At 40.1% G+C, this 16998-nt stretch overlaps 1 protein-coding gene across 2 annotated transcripts in view; it reads right to left on the reverse strand.

The window, feature by feature from the left end:
- GREB1L (GREB1 like retinoic acid receptor coactivator) overlaps positions 1–16401 on the reverse strand; it is a 63249-nt gene extending 46848 nt beyond the window's left edge. The window contains exons 1-5 of one of the 2 annotated variants that reach the window (XM_054059500.1): positions 16245–16401; positions 15814–16011; positions 6975–7151; positions 4455–4631; positions 2325–2447 (exon numbers count right to left, since the gene is read on the reverse strand). In XM_054059500.1, coding sequence (XP_053915475.1) covers positions 2325–2447; positions 4455–4631; positions 6975–7151; positions 15814–16011; positions 16245–16401 — 832 coding nt within the window. Of the gene's footprint in view, positions 1–2324; positions 2463–4454; positions 4632–6974; positions 7152–15813; positions 16012–16232 lie in introns of both variants that reach the window. The other variant, XM_054059499.1, reaches the window with a different exon arrangement.
- Between the last annotated feature and the right edge of the window lie 597 nt (positions 16402–16998).

Raw genomic sequence — 16998 nt, forward strand, 5'->3', positions numbered from 1 at the left:
GGGGAGGAGAGTCTGCTTTGCCAGCTGGAATAACTGGGATGGGGAACACACCCAGAAGTCTCTGCTGCTGCTGCTCTACCAGAAAACCTCATCCATGTTCACAGGAAATATGCTGAATGGCTGACAAAACACACCACCAGGTCAAGGGCTTTGGAGGAAAACGCTGCTCTCTCATTAAATATGACGTAGCAAATATGTAGAATTAAAATGTTCCTCAAAGTAAGCCGTTCAGAAGCTTTGTTTGTTTGATTTTTTCTATTTCTCTCTAGTTCTAATATAATTTCTTGAAATTTCATCTATAATGCAGATGTGGCTCATATACCTTTAAACATCACACCCAGGGAGAGCTTGTAGTACTACCTGTTACTACAACTGTTCATCCTTTTATTGTAGAACACTGTTTCAAGTTGCTTAACTCCCTTGTAAAACCTGAACTCAAGTTTTCCCTCTTGTGTGTCTGCCTAAAACTGAATTCTGTTCAAGGTTTCAGCCTGGTTGCAATGCCAGGTGTCTCTCCTCTGCAAAAGTACTGCATCTTCCCATGCTTTACTGAATGGGTAACCTGGCATCTGATGGCAATGTCGTGGCCACAATGGACTGAGATTTAACTACGGTATTTCAGAATTATCTTGTGCTCTAATTTCTACCAAAAAACTACCACTTCAGTGCAGTATCCTGAGTGTGCCTGTAACTGTCTGCCTAGAGGTGTCTTCTAGAACTTGGAAACAGAATTGCCTACTTACAAGGGCAGAAAACAGAAATATTTAAAAGTAAAATATGAGTAGGTGTTGACAATAAACTGAAAACCATTTCAGAAAGCGACTTGCTAGTAAGTACTGCTGTTTTAAAACAACCAAGAATTCAACTCCAAGTACAGCTATGCAGAGCCTATGAGAGAAAAAGTCAAATATCTGTCACAGGGGACCCATGTCAGAATTCACACCACCCAAAAAAGGAGGCCTCCCCCCTTCTCCCGGTCACAGGGGATTCATATGTATGCATGTGGCAATATCTTCACTAGAAGATAAGAGTGGAAGGAGATGAAAAGGTTTGACAACTCTGACCTAAGAGTACAAACAGTGACCAAGCAGACTGAAAATCACTGTGAGCGATAAGGAGAAAGCCGTACATAAGAGGTGTATCTATTAACTCGGCAGGTACAATAGAAGACAAAGCTGTGTAAATATTGGATCACTTGTTGTTTCAAATAAATGGGTTCATGAATCTGCACGGTTCTCATGCCAGATTCTGGAAGCCAATGGATCATGTAAAGAAATGCAGATGTTTAAACAACACTTTGATTTCATTTCATCAAAGCCTAAAGCATTCAGTTTCCTAAACAGAGACAGGGGTGACCACCTGGGCAAAGTCTCTCTGGACATACTGATCAGTGATTAGAATTTCTTAAAAATGCCTATGTTCAGCTTTTGTTTGCTATTCCTTTTTAACATACTTAGCAAGTGGAAGAAGCATTTTAACCATCTTGGTTTTTCATCTGCATTTCATACTCTCCTAGAGAAATACATGCTTTGGTACATATATATCAACCAATTACAACAGAAAGCTTTCTCCTATGCTTAAATTTTCAAGAAATAGCACAAACAAGCACAAAAACGTGTAATGGCACAGATGAAGCTGCAATAAAGCAATGAGAAAAAAAGCTCAAAGAAAAGCATCTTGGCTATTTGCAATAAATAAATAAATAAAATTAAGATGCTGCGTCTTTGTCTGCCAATGCCCATTAGATTTTTATAGTTTCTCCTTGTTAAGTATGTCATTAACAGCTTTCTAGAACAGTTACAAGATGCACGCTAACTCGTATAACACAAAACCACTGTATGTGTATGGGGAAATTGCTATTCCAAGTATGCCCTTGTGTGAAATGAACTATAAATAAATAAATAAAAAATAAGCGAGCGAGCAAATTAATAAAACATTCCCCCTCAACTCCAAAAGCTGATTATTTTCCTTTTCAAGACAGATAACATAGTCTATATTTTAAGTAAACACCTCCCTATAAATGTGTAATTCAAGTTACATTCATCAAAAATTAAATAAAACACAAGGAAACACAGAACCAAATAAATGAATCAAAAGCACTTTTAATACTTTTTAATCGCCTATTCTTATGAGGACTAAGCTAACCTTCAGCCTCACTTGGGTCCCACTCTTTCACAAAGCAAATCTTGCAAGGCATCCTCCTCGCTGTAATCTATGCACAGCCCGAGGTAAATACTCAGTTGTTCACAGCATCCCTGAACCAACAATATCTTAGGTAACTTACCACCCCTAATGGTAATCTTTATAGCACTTTCAGCTCCTACCTGTCTGGGTGAACCCTGATTTGTATCCATTAGCTGATCCACCCTCTGGGGTCGTGGACGGTGACACCGAAGAATTTGGTTTAGCAGAGAGGCTAGCAGCAGATGATTGCCTGCTTCTACATTCTGCAAACGAAGCAGCTACAGTACATATTAACAAAGCCTGCTTTCCAGCAGCGAGAGTTCAGCAACACAGTGGTGAAAGGTGACAAAATGTTAAAAGCATACATACAGCACGTACAACAAACAGCAGCAAATGGCAGCATTCAATGAAAATACAGCTCTCACAGTTTAGTCAACTTTGTCTTCTAATCAAGGAAACTTCCCTAGGGGCCACTCAGAGGGCCAGGCAAATACAGAACAGATGCTGCAAAATGGCAAGAGCCCTCAGTTCGCAGCTTCTAAGAGATTTGAAGGTATTGGACATATCCCAGGGAACACTCAGTGACTTCTGTGGCACAACCTTTATACAAACTCTCATATGTTGCCCTTTAAAAGAAGAAATTGTGCTGAAACCCAGATTCTCAGTATGCCTCCACAAAACCTTCAGGGAGATTCTCAGCGCTGTGAGTGTCTGTTTGGATGAAAACTGAGTTGAGGGAGGAGAAAGTGACCTTAAAAATCACACATTAATACATTCTTTTTCAACTGAGATGTGATCAGGTTTTATTTGAAGAGAAGGGAGTGTTTAAGAGCATTTCTATTCTTCTAATTAGACCTTTAATCAAAGCAAAGGGTGAAGGGCTACCAAGTGGATGGTATCAATATAGGGATAGAGTCTCTTAATAATGCCCATGGAATTGTTTCTTAGTCAATTTTCTAAACTTTCATGGGTGCTCAAAACACTTGCATTCAGCATATAACCAAAAGTGACCCTGGTATCTGACTTTTCCATATCTTTACATTTGTGATCAGAAGAAGGTTTTAAATATTTTTTTCATGTGTTACCCTGACAGCATTTACCAGGACACACACCAATCCCAGCTGCATAAGCATCAAGTTTCAGAAAAAGATTCCAAAATTAAAATAAGGTTTCCTTCTTCTGTATTTGGAACTTCATAAGGAGCACTACCAAATTAAATCTTTCTGCAGTTTTTGTGAAAAAATGCAGCTGAAAAACACACCTCCTCTACAGCGGTAGTTAATTATGCTTGCAACTGAGAAAAGCAGCTGAAACTAGGATCCCTTTGAACCACAGACTGATACAGTACTATAATCACTCATACAGCTTGGTGATAACCATCTCCCCCTGGTGTCATGGTGCCATTCACATGAGGATGTGACTCTTCAGATGCATGTCAGTCCTCCTATGCAGCTTCTCCTCACATCATCCTCTTCAGAACAACAGGCACCAGACTGAACTCCCTCTTTACTCAGTGGGACCACAGCTGAGGAAGACAGGCAGTCTGTATATACACCAACTTAGTAGGCAGTGAGTAGGTAAACCACGCTCAAGGATCCTGGAGTCTTTGCATTGCTGTAGCTCCAAAACCCTGCATCCTCCAATAACACACCTCATGGCCACCTTGTCTTGAGGTCACAAATGCCATCTCTTCAGCACATAACAATATTGCACAGGCTGCTCTGGTAGAGGATAAGCCCAAGAACAAAACACCATAAATGGCAGGAGTATGCAAGATGTCTCCTCTTTCCCTGATATCAGTGACCTGGACACTCTTAACCTTATGGTATGCTAGCTCTCCTCAGGCATTAGACATTGAATTGCACCTGCTAAGATGAGTATCAGTGGAAAACAAGGCTGGAGAGCTGGCTCTGAGTCATCTTGCTCCAGGCACAGAAAAAAATCAGCAGACCGAGCAACCTTATTTCTTCAACCAAGGTGGCTGTGCGTCCTAGGAAGTGCATATTTAGGGCTCCCACAGAAAGTATGGAGAGATGGAAGAAGATTATTTAGGATTGCATGGTGACTGCTGCAACTTAAACAAACTTCTTAGACAAAATCCAGACTTCAGTGAAATCAGTTGGAATTTTTCCTTAAAGCAGTAAACTCGGTCATTTTTTTTTTTTTTTAACTTTTGAATGCATACATTTGCAACAGCAACTTTAAATTTTTCATTCAACATCACATTAATATAATAAAAAAACCCTTAACTGAACGGGCACCTTTATTACCTTTCCAGCAAATAAGGGGTCCCTTTGACAGTACGCCCTGGGAGCTTCTTACTAGGTAGTACTTTAAGTGCTTCTGCTTCTTTGGCTGAGTGGTTAATTTCAGGTTGATGTGATTGGAAAACTCTGTGAAGTACCGAAATCCTCTTTCTCCACAGCCTATACAGTTCCCAGAAAATCCTGGAAGAAGGAAGCAGAAGATATACATGCAGATTAAATGACTTGTGCTATCTCCTAGGAATAAGGCCAATTTAACCTACCTGCACATCCAGTTCAGAGCAACTGGAGGCCTTCAGACAGAGAGCTTCTGTAGATGCCTCGCTCAGCACTCACATGGCAGGAAGCAGCCAAACACAGACAGGTTTTGGTCTTAGCCTTTACGAAACTCTTCAATCTTTCTAGGTCATACTAACCTATGCCAAAATCCTACCACCAATTTTCCACTCTGCCCTAGAGAGGCCACCCCTAGAGTGCCATGTCCAGTTCTGAGGTCCCCCGTTCAAGAAAGACAAGGAACTATTGGACAGAGTCCAGTGGGGTGCCACGAAGATGATTAGGGGACTGGAGTATCTCTCTTACGAGGAGAAGCTGAGAGACCTGGGTCTGTTCAGTCCAGAGAACAGAGGACTGAGAAGGGATCTTATCAATGCTTATAAATATCTAATGGGTGAGTGTCAAGAGGATGGGGCCAGACTCTTCTCAGTGGTGTCCAGCAACAGCACAAGGGGCAATGGGCACAAACTGGAACACAGGACTTTTCAACTTAACATGAGGAAAAACTTCTTTACTGTGAGGGTGATGGAGCCGTGGAACAGGCTGACAAGGGACGTATCCTTTCTGGAGATATTCAAAACCTACCCGGACATGTTACTGTGCAACCTGCTCTAGATGAACCTGCTTTAGCAGGGAGGTTGGATTAGATGATCTCCAGAGGTCCCTTCCAACTCCAACCATTCTTTGAATAGATACTTAGCAGGGGAAGAGCAATGATGGCAGGTGAGGAAATTTCCATGAGAAAAAAAAAGAAGTCTTTAGCCTTACGGTGCTTCATTGTCACCTTTTTACCATCCTTGTTGCTGAGAATGCCAAGAAATAGGTTTCTTCATCCTATTTCTCCTGGGACTGAATCAGTCCTTCCCTTCTCCCTTGTAACTGACAGGAACTATTGGTGCACCTCTATAGTTGTCAGAAAGAGTCATCAGGGTCTCACAGAACTAATGAGTCAATCCTTGCTCACAGGTACCAGTTATACTGGCCTAGAGGCATTTAAATATGTGACATCAGCAATGCCAGCGCAGAGCTGTGACTCACTAGGCTCATTAGCAAATCAGATCAGAGATAGTAGATGGATACAAACCTGGAGAGGATGGGAGGAAGGCTTACCAACAAAGACAAGTAGTACTGCATTTAATCAGACTAAATACCATCTGCCTGTCTACCAGACAGTTTTTACGGATCAGCTCTTGCCACTTCCCCTGCTCAGTGGAGCAGCAGCTCCTCTGAGGATGGCACTATACACCAGAATATCCCATGGTCCCCTATCCCAAGTTACCCAACTAGGGCACATTGCACCAGAGCTCCCACCTAACTCAGGCCAGTGGGATTTCTGCCTTAGGTCCAAAGGTTTACAGTGTGTAGTAGCACATTAAATTGGTTTAAGGAAGAAATACCATTAAAGCACATAAATGAAAAACAGAGCTGTTTTCAAATAGCTATGTGAAATGTTGCTGGACTGGACCAGCATTTGAGTGGTGTGGTTAAATCAGGGTATTTATGTTTTACTGTAATTTCTTCCCTGTTGAAAGGTCTCTCTGAATATATCCAAGGCAGCACAATGACTGGAGGGAGAAAGGAGAGAGTAAATTCAAAACAGGCTAAAGAAGTCAAAATACATTAAATCACTTTTACTAGCCTGTTAAAATGTGTACCAGTTGTAAGCTAGGCAGGAAATCTAGGTGCACATATGCCTTTCTTCAATCATCAAGAAGCATTCTTGTATTGAAATTTTAAAGCTCATAGATGTAACCAACTATGACGTAAATGGTTTGTTTTCTTTTTTTTTCACTATGTATTAGATGTTGAGAAGCAAACTGCCCTCACAGCTCCTACAGAGAACAATGTTCCTGGTGGAACCAAGGGTAAAATTTGTCCCCTAATCCACACAACAGTAGAAAGATCATCTTCTACAGTTGCATGAGCGTATTTCTTCTTAAATGAAAAATGCTATAAGCGTCAGGAAAGATAAAGAGTACATAGATAGTTCACATTTAGAATGCCAGGGCTGCAGTTGATTTCTGCCCACACAGAAATCACCAAGCTTCGATTGTGGTTAACTGTAGAATCAGGGACTTGTTTTAATACAGGCTTTTAAGGAAGGTTTAGCTATGGTTTTAATTTAATTCAAACAAGCCTCTCCTCATCATATTTCTAACAGAAAGTCATTAAATGAAATGACTTTAGATAATTTTGAACTGACCTTTTTCTCTGAATTATTATGGCATGAAGAAAAAAAAAACCTCTTACCTAAAAGTGCATTTTTTCCATGATCATCTGGCAAAAACCGCTTGTCAACAGCACAGACTAGAATGTGCTCAGGAAGGTTGGGAGATTTGGCTCCTACTAACAGAAAGCCTGCTGGGATATCAATTTGCTCCATGCACAGAGATACCAACCGTAAATCCTTGCCTGCTTGACAAAAACCTAAAAAGCAAACCAAAACAAATTATAAACCTTCAAAAAATTTCCTTTCATTTTCTTCTTTTTATCAGTCACAAAAGTACATGGGGCTTCAAAACTTGATGCTATAACTGGGGGTTTTAATATATCCTTTTCAAGGGATACAGAGGAAATGGAGATGGAATCTCATCAGATCCACTAGCTCAGAGGAAACAGATAAACGTGATTTTAAAGAGATTCCAAACACGTTCAGATGGACAAGAGACCTAAGTCTCTGAAGGTTAGGTATCAAATGGCTCAGAAACTTAATTTTTAAAAAACATTCAAAATAAGAAAGGCTGTGATTTTAGAACATAAACTAGCTCTTAAAATACGCCAAAGAATACTTCTCTGCCAAATTTTAGTTTACAGTCTTTTTAAAAAAAACAATTTTGTCTTTGGTGCTTGCAAAGGCTGGCATTGGTATACTAACATCATTGAGTAATACAAAGGGTAATGACTGAAGTTTTGTACCAATGACTAAAGGAAAAATATATTAAAATCTAGTTTCTAACTTGTCTATACATTTTAGGAATTCTAGCAAGTAAAAGATTAATTTAATGGTTTGAGAGATATACACCATGTTTTCCGTAAGTCTGCAACTGAGTCCTGTGAATCACAGAATCATAGAATCACTAGGTTGAAAGGGACCCACTGGGTCATCGAGTCCAACCATTCCTAACACTCCCTAAACCATACCCCTCAGCACCTTGTCCACCCGTCCCTTAAACACCTCCAGGGAAGATGACTCAACCACCTCCGACTTGAGTCTCCAGTCAGTTTTTTTCCCACCCAAATACGTCTATGCACACAAAATAAGAACATGACATTGCTTCTTGTGCTGCTGGTCAATGTAGGGCTACAGCCAGCAGCAGAAGTGGGCAAAACTGAGGACTGGAGTGAGGTTCTGCTGTTCCACATCCCACAATGAGCAGGTGGCAGGCTGGGACACAAAAAAAACGGATGGCAAGGCAGCCCAGAGCCGCAGCGGGGCACCACAACAGGGCCCTTGAGAGCTCAGGACTCGAGGTAAGCTTGGCAGCCATGCACCAAGTAGCTATGGTGGAGATTTTTCAAAGGTTGGATCAGACAGCTTAGAGTAATTACAGGACCTCTGGAGGTCTAGCAGGTCCAGTCTTTTGCTCAAACCAAAGCCAACTTCAAAGTTAGATTCTTTTCACTAAGTAAATTAACGACAACATTCAAAGACTCTTCTATCAGCTAAAGCACTAGACTTACAGGGATCAAAATCACACCTTTTTGTACAGCTCCATCATATTACTTTTACTGAGTAATTTCTACTTTCAAGCAAGGAAATGATGTGTGAAAGAAAGCAACGGTCACGTGGCTTCCTCCACAGGAAAGGATATGATCACATCGGGCTTTCCGATTTCCCTTAGGCAGTAATCAATGAAAGCACTACCAGGTTTTATAAGGAACAATACTCTTGTATTGTGTCCTGCTACAATTTCACTTCTCCAGCTGCAAAGTCAGTGGTACATTCTGGCCTCACACCTCTCCCAGCAGCAGCTGACAGAAAACCTCCCTATTTCAGGATGCCCAAAGACATCACATGTTCATCCAGTGACCATCTGTCTTTCACTAGAACAACATAGACAAGACATGCAGGAATCAGCATGAAACAATACCTCAAAAGAAAGAAATTTAAAATAATAGCATGTCCTGGTTTAATATTATTGTTAAAAACAAATATATGAAACTAATTGTGAAATCACTGTAAAACCTAGTAAGACGGCAGCTGTTAATGTATATTACCTACATTTAATTTAAAATATTATTCAAGTAGTGTATAGTTGTTACAGAAATTGTAAGGAAAAAGCAAACCACTGGATAAAGACACTGACTTCAGCACCTGGAAACACAATGTGATCATAGTTTAATCAAGTGTCATCTCAACCATTATTAACACCTGTGTCTGCACCCTTACCTACTGTGCTAAACTCCACAGCTTAAAACTTCAGCAAAGATGGTGAAAGTTAATGTCAGGTTTTTTGTTTTATCTCAAAGCTGCACTAGGCAAAGAGCGTGTGCAAAGTGGAATGCAGAGTGAGTTAGCATGAACTTCCTGGCAAGCAGGAGCTTGCTGAAAACAGGCTCGAATATAGGTTCAGTCTTGTGCCTATACCCACAATCTGCTCAACCAGTTCTTGGCTGAATAGTTTCTTCAGTTATTCAGTCAGCTCAGTCCCAGCAGCAGCTCATTCAAGCTGAAAGCTAGCTTGGACTTGCCCCTCACACACGCCTTCTTCTGGCCAATGAATTAAAACAAAGCGCCTGAAGTTTTTATTTCCAAATCAATGGATTATAACAATAATTTACCAATAAAACATGTTTTAGGGGGAAAGCATTAAAACTACATATTTAGAGCAATTTTTTCTTTTCTCATTAGATGCAATTTGATGTTAGTATGCTGAACTCTTTTTCAGGTGTATTATTCAGAAGCATATCAGTCTTAACCAAACAGAAGGCTATTTCTTATCTAGACTTTTCAATGTGATTTAGAAAGAAACAATTCCAGATAAACTTAGGAACAAACCTCCCCTACATTCAAACTAGAATTTGCTTATTTGAATGTTTATGCCATTTTGGGTATCCTGTACAGAATTTTCAAAACTGGCCTTAAATATTTATGAATTCAGTGAAATCTGAGTAGCTGACATGCTTAGAAAATACCATCCTACATCTAGATTTCAAATAGAAAAATTACCTGCTGCTGACAATGTGGGCAAACAGGAAACCTGTAGATAAGGATTATGAAACAGCAAGTACTGTAAGATTTCAAGACAGATTTAAAACTGCACTTTTACACAATTACTCTTGAGCTTTGCCTCTGCCTAAACATTTCCAGGAAATGCCCAGAAGCACAGTGACTAAAAAGAGGCTTTTGAATGAATTGTTAGCAACAGCAATACTAGAATACCAAAGAAAACAGGATTTTAACAGCGTTGTTAACAGTTATGTTTCAATACAGACTTGCTTTCAAGAAGAGCACAAAACACTGGGAGAACAATATCATATGAGAAAATGACAGCATAAGAGCCTCTTTGGATATTTGAGAGTTTTGATGTCCCAGGAAGGTGAAGCAACGCTCCAGCACTCCACAACATCTGAGATGGAAGCAAAGACTCTTCTTTCAGCCAGGCTAGGAGCAAAACAACTTCAGCTACACACCGAGCAGCCGCACATCACCATTCAGTATGAGTCCCCCAAGGGAGAAGGTGCAAGGAAACTCTAAAAAACCCATCTCAGTATCTTAACAAGTTCATACGTGTCACTCAGAACCATGTTAGAAGTACCCATGGAAACAAACCAATGCATCTCAGTCTGTTATTGCAGGCAACATCTCTTATTTGAGAGACTGTTGATCTGAATATACTTACTACCTCCCACCATTTAGAATATATGAGACTCTACTGTAGAGACGCTGATCCTGCCTGATCTGCAAATAACACCTAAGATTTACCCCCTGTATCGTGTCTTACTCTACCGAAAGTGCTCTTGGATCCCTTTAATGTTCCCCTTCCTCCTGCTTGCACAATCTCCTCAGACATCCTTCTCTGCTTTGGTTGGCGACATCTCTGGATCAGAGGAATGTGTGTGTAGACTGGGTGTCCAGCACATGCCTCTTATGTTCAGGCTGTGCAGGAGGAGAGCTATAATTACTTTTATACCCCAGGGGACATTAGTTTTGGGACACCGATGTCATCCAACGGGCTCCTGAACTTCACAAATCTTGCTGAAATTCAGTACTGTGAGGATCTCTACCTCTCTGCCAAAAGGGGCAGAAAGCAGCTATCAGCTTCCCAACATACAGGCAAGCAGAGCTTCACAGGCAACTGCTGAACCCTCGGGTTTTGAGGCAGCAAGACAAGTAACAGGGCTGACACTAAAAGCAGTTTCCTGTGGCTCCCCTTCTGTAGAGGGGAAAGGGATCTCAATGGGCAAGAAGTGAGAGGAGGCAGCACAGATAGAACTTCAGAGCCTCCAAAGGCTCTTCTCTCATTTGTCAAACAGCTGCAACAAGAGAGTCAGGGAGGGATGTGGAACTTGGCCAGGTACAGCTGGGGCTCACTTCAACCAGGAGATAAGGACAGAACGCAAATGTGCTTCTGTACAGTAAAAGCCTTGAACCTTCCTCCAAAGACAAGGCAGACAGTATATTCAAAAGCCCTTCATTATCCTTTTTTCCCTTGGCTTTTGGGGCTGCAAATCACTCCGAGTTTTAAGTTCCTGCTGCTTTTTTAAACTGAATTATTGAATTCCACTTAAGTAACATTAATTTAGAAGCAAATAACTGACTCTAGGGAGAGGGAGCAAGCATTAAGCCCTTTCTCTGCTACATTTATATATGTAAAATTGTATTTTTCTATCTAGCAAGCAAGGAAGCAGAGGGACCTCACACTTTTTTTTTTTTTCCTGTTTTACATGGTTTTTGCATTGATATTTAACGGACTGCGAGAGAAAACAATTTCCACAATAGGAAAGACATAACATGATGTCTCTGTCTAAGAACTTGTGCCGCTCATGTTTAAGATTTAGAACACGCAAAATGTTCATTCCATAGCTATTACTTTATAATTGAGTTTGCACCTAAATTTCTATGTCAAGCAGCACTAACACATACAACTCTTAAGAAAATAAGAATGGTACTTCAGTGCCACATTTACCTGTGTAGCTTTTATGGACATTAATTATGAAGAGGAGAAACCCCATGAGCCACTAAGCAAACCAGCTTCTCTTTAGGAAACTGTTTATCAGCGTGTAATTACAAAAACTAAACCCACATAGCTGAGCTGTTTCATTAAAAAAATTAAAAAATCATCTTCCCACAGGATCTCAGCTTTGTTTTAAGCAAAGAACAGGCATTTATATTCTGATTACAGATTTGCAAATACCAAGATCAGTCACAAAAAAGAATGAATAGCTTTTACAGATATTATCTGCATTTCTTTGAAAGAAAATTCATTAGTTTTTCCTTCTGAGAAGCACATTTGCATTCTCCAACATCACTTCCTTTAAAATAATCCAGTCCCATCTTCCCGAAAATGAAAATGCATCCCCACAACTGTCAACACCTAGAAGTGTTGGAATCATCTTAAAAATTAAATTTGTGTATATTTTCCCTTTCCCCAGCAGTCACAAGAAGTAGCTTCTATGTGGGGAGCCGACCCCTTGTTGTCCTGCAATAAATAGGGCAGTTGCATAAGGAATGAGCTTCCAAGAATTACATATGAATTACCGGTCACTGTCACTTGCTATTGTAACTTCACAGTAATTGATCAGGTGTTAAGTACCTGCTTACCTAATTGCTTCTGAAACTACCTTGGCCCTTCTTTAAGCAGCAGGTAAAGTGAGGATTTACTAACAAAAGAAAGGTGCTACTATTGTGTTTCCCACAGCAAGCATAAAATGTTATTCCACAAATTAGAAGTAGCCTCTTTTAAAGCTACAGCAAACACGTAGTTCAGAACAGCTTCTTGTATTCTTTTGTTGCATAACTGAGGTACCTGTAAGAAAACTAAGAATTTATTTTCACGGAATGGGCAAGCTAGTTAAAAAGGCTTGTGCTGAGCAGAAAAAGAAGCCTCTGTAAATAAATAAACGTGCCCCGAATTCCATTATTCTCCTTGATAGTCTTTATTTTTATGACTAATAGCAAGGATCCTTGGCAAACACATCTGCTCTTTCCAATGGGCTAATAGAAGAGTTAACAGATCCAATATTAGGGCCAGCTAAGAAGGAACATCCAACAAACAAGCACTTGTGGGCCACTTTATTTTTGTTACCTGATTAACAGAGGCATTAAGATCTACTTTCTGCAACCATGTGACTGACAACTCAGCCATCTCAGTAAAAGAACAAGTCACTACAGAAAATAATATGATGGTTACAACATAGATCCTGTATTCAGGAAAAGCAAACAGTGCAAACACCTGAGAAGGGAAAACCGTTTTGCCCCATCTGTTCTAAAAGGTGTAAGATGGGTTTTACAGCAACCAGAGCTATGAACTGCAGGTTCTAGTAGCAGTATTTTACCCTTGGATAAGCATTTAAATACATGCTTAGTTTAAAGCATCCACATACAGTGACTTCAATTAGTGTAATCAGTATTATTTAACATTTTCCTAATGTTATTTATCTTTGTAACTAATTAACTAAGATAAGGGATGTAAACAATGGCAGTGATCCTGTCTTACATTTCTGGAAGGGCATATTCATGAGATGAAAGATGAGCTATCAGATTAATGCCTTGCTGAGATATAGCTGCAGCCTGGAGTGTAAATGTTCAGGAACCCTGGGTATTTTAAACACACAAATAAAACCGTCCCAAGAGATCATTAGCAGTATTTAAAATACTGCATTTTCCTCTTTTGGATACAAAACAACTGCTCTCTCAAATTAGCTCTTTGAGAACATTGAAGAATGAGACAGATTTTGTAAATGCAGAATGGCAAACTTGACAAAAACTAATGAACAATTCTAAAATTCTGCAGATGTAACATCAGAAACTTTCTTCCAGGGTGCTCTGATTGTAAAAGACTTCTGGATAAAAATCAAAACCCAGAACTGCCCCTGGAGGGTTACCATTTTTCCAGGACATATTAAAAAAGCATAATATTGCAATATATTCCTAAGCATATAATTACACAGAGTATGCAATTATAGCATAACTGGGCATAACCTTGTGACATGCAACATGCAGCCACACTACAGAGGTCTGTATTGCAGTGAGTGCTTGACAGTCAAGCACCTCCTTGCAGTGCCATGTTGGGCAGGTCAATTATGAAGCAATCCTGAGCACAGAGAGCAAAGGCACTGGTGAACATGGCATAGTTTGCACATGGATGAAAATTGTCTATGTCTTCACTTGAGACTCAACTGGAAACTCACAACTACCACTTGTGCCTGGGTGTGCAAGCACAAACAGGGGTGACCAGAATGTGAGTAACTGACAAAGATCCCTTGATCTCATGTAAAAATCTCTTTGACAATGGAATGAATGGTGGCCTTAGGGCCAGATAAGGCCTTAGTCCAGCCATTGGCAGGCTGATCCAGAACTGTGTCACCAGTAGTTAAAGAATCCTAAACCTTTAGCCTGAATGCATTCACAACCATTTTATGCATCCATTACAATTCCACAAGGCCCTGTTAGCATGACCGGCTTCTGTCCCTCCTTAGTGTTTTATCCTTGATATATTTAGAATTTGAAGCACACACCACCTCAGCTTTTGTCCTCGTAGGCAAAGAGCCTCCTAGATAGAACTCATTCCTCTTACTGTCCCATTGGTTGTCCTCTGCATCCCACCTGGTTTACTTTACATTTCTTTAACAGAAGTGATGAGAAGTGTTCCTGCTCTCCACAGGAGATTTTGTAGCCTTTACTGATATTTGTCCTCAACTGAATACACCTTCCCAGGAGTACCTCAGTTTGTACTTTCTCCTTCTCTGCTTCTACCAATTTATAAGCCTCCAAAGGACAGTAAACACAATTCTGCGAGAATGAACATTCCCCACCGTCCCATAGCAGCCCACCTTTCTATTTTTTGTATTACATAGAACTGGAGGTACATTGTTATGGAGAGTAAACATGCTTATACAAACTGCTTCCAGAAGGAGTAAAGGCAAAACCATCAACATTTGCCACCAATCACCCTCTGCCAAAATGTTGAAAGATTACCAGTCACCAGTGCTTACTCCTATCACCGCATATAACCATAAACCATAATGAGGTACAAAACCATTCTACAAATGACTGCTTTTTATGACCTCTACACGAGAAAGCCCATAATTCAGGAAGATACTGAATAAAACGTCAAGAAGGGGTTTTGGACCTGATGGAAAGGATTATTTGTTTCCAAGTGTCTGAGGGGAGTGGGAGTTGTTTTTAAGAGATGGATATCTAATAAATATGAATAGATCTTCCTCCTCTAAGGAAATGACATCTTTAGAATAGCACATAGATATAGAATATGAGATAAGATGAACCAATTACACCAAGTTTACTTGGTCCAACAGGTGTATTCATAATGATCTCACCATTTCTTTAACACATTCAAAACCAACTAAAAATTGCTGTCAACAGCTTTACTTATCTAGAACGACAATCGGGACAGCTTGAGGTAAACTAGCAACGGACAGGAGGCAGGTGGCAAAACCAAAACAGACAAGTTTCCACTACCATCCCTCTTGTCCACTTGGCAGCAGAAGGGACACCAAGTCTCTTCTCCATTTTCTCTCTCCAAACTCTTCCATCTGCCCATGGAAACAACTAAATCCAGCCTTGCCAATGATTCAGAGAATAATTTAGGAATAGATTGAGAACCAGCCATACTAATTCAGACTTAGGCAACTTCTTTGAGGACATTAAACTAGTGATGATCAAAGAAAATAAGGTGCTTTCAGAAACTAACAAAAGGTCACAGCAAGTCTTAGACACTGCTTTCAAATAATACATTGTATTTTGTCTCCTGAAACAAGTCCGCATTCCGTATTTCCTCAGATTTAAGGCTTTGACTATAAACCGTATTCCCACACTTCCTTGCTCAAGAGTTTCTAACTGTAGAGGCTACACACTATACCAAGAATTAGTTGTAAAGATCACACATGTAAAAGAATGGACACCAACCATCAGTAGTGCAAGACCCTTCCGGGGCAGGTTTTTGTGAATATGGGATTGGTGGACTACTTGAATCTGACATGTCTTCATCCTCCTCTTCATCTTCCATTTCATTAACAGTCTGGCTGGTAGAAAAGTCCAGGTTTCCATTTTGTGAATAGCGATGAACTAACTCTTTATCCAACTCTTCCACCTTTGGTTTCACATCTGGGCAAACATAAAATAATAAAATAAACTTTTCATCAATACTTGCATTTAGCATCTTTTACAATTACTAGCATGCCATTCTTTCTCCTTAATGAGACCCAAGATTCAAATTTTGTCACACAATGAACTGCTGTTCCTGGTTTGTGTTTTTTTTTTTTTTTAAATGAAACATATCCCACCCTTTTCTCACACAGAAAAACAACAATTGAAATGTGCCATACTTTCATGGTTACCTTCCGGCAAGAAAGGAGGCTGGTCAGGATCCAGGTACAGCTGTGAGAAGATTGGCCGTGGGACAACGCTGCTACATCTCAGAGAAGCTTCTATAGAGTTATGAAGAGCTTCTTCAAAACGGGCAGATTTTAGTTGCCCTGCATATGAGTTCCCCATGATCTAAAAAACACAAAGAAAACATCTGATAAAGGGGTGGGAAAATCCATGTGCAGACCTTTTACAAATGAAGAGTGAGGCCTTATTACTGTCCACCATGACAGTGATATAAAGTTAGTAAGAAAGCATGCAACAAAAAATAACACCTCTAACTAGGACTACATGTTCACATTTCTGTCTCTGCCTGGCAGACTGTGTCCTCCTGTTTCAATAACAGCTTTTAGCACCTTTACAACACACTGCTTTGTGTCTCCTGCACACACAGCCTCCCAACAGCCTCAAGAACCTGCCTGGTGTAGAATTTAATGAAGGGCAGATAAAATCATGATTACTGTATTTTTTTGGATTTGCCGGGTAGACTATGGAAGGGAGCAAGGAAAATTAAAAGCACAGAGTTTGGCTGCATTGCGTTGTCTAACCATGCTAAGATAATTTTACTCGTCAGTATGCCATCACTTGCAGAGAAATAATACAAAGAGACAACCAATAATTTGAATTTTTGCTCTTGCCAGTATCAATTGAAGTTATGCAGAAGGTCAGTCCTCTGTCTTTTCAGGGTCTTCACCTCTTATCTTCAATGTAACACTATGATTTACA

Source organism: Cuculus canorus, chromosome 2 (assembly GCF_017976375.1).
Source record: "Cuculus canorus isolate bCucCan1 chromosome 2, bCucCan1.pri, whole genome shotgun sequence".
Taxonomy (NCBI): Eukaryota; Metazoa; Chordata; class Aves; order Cuculiformes; family Cuculidae; genus Cuculus; species Cuculus canorus.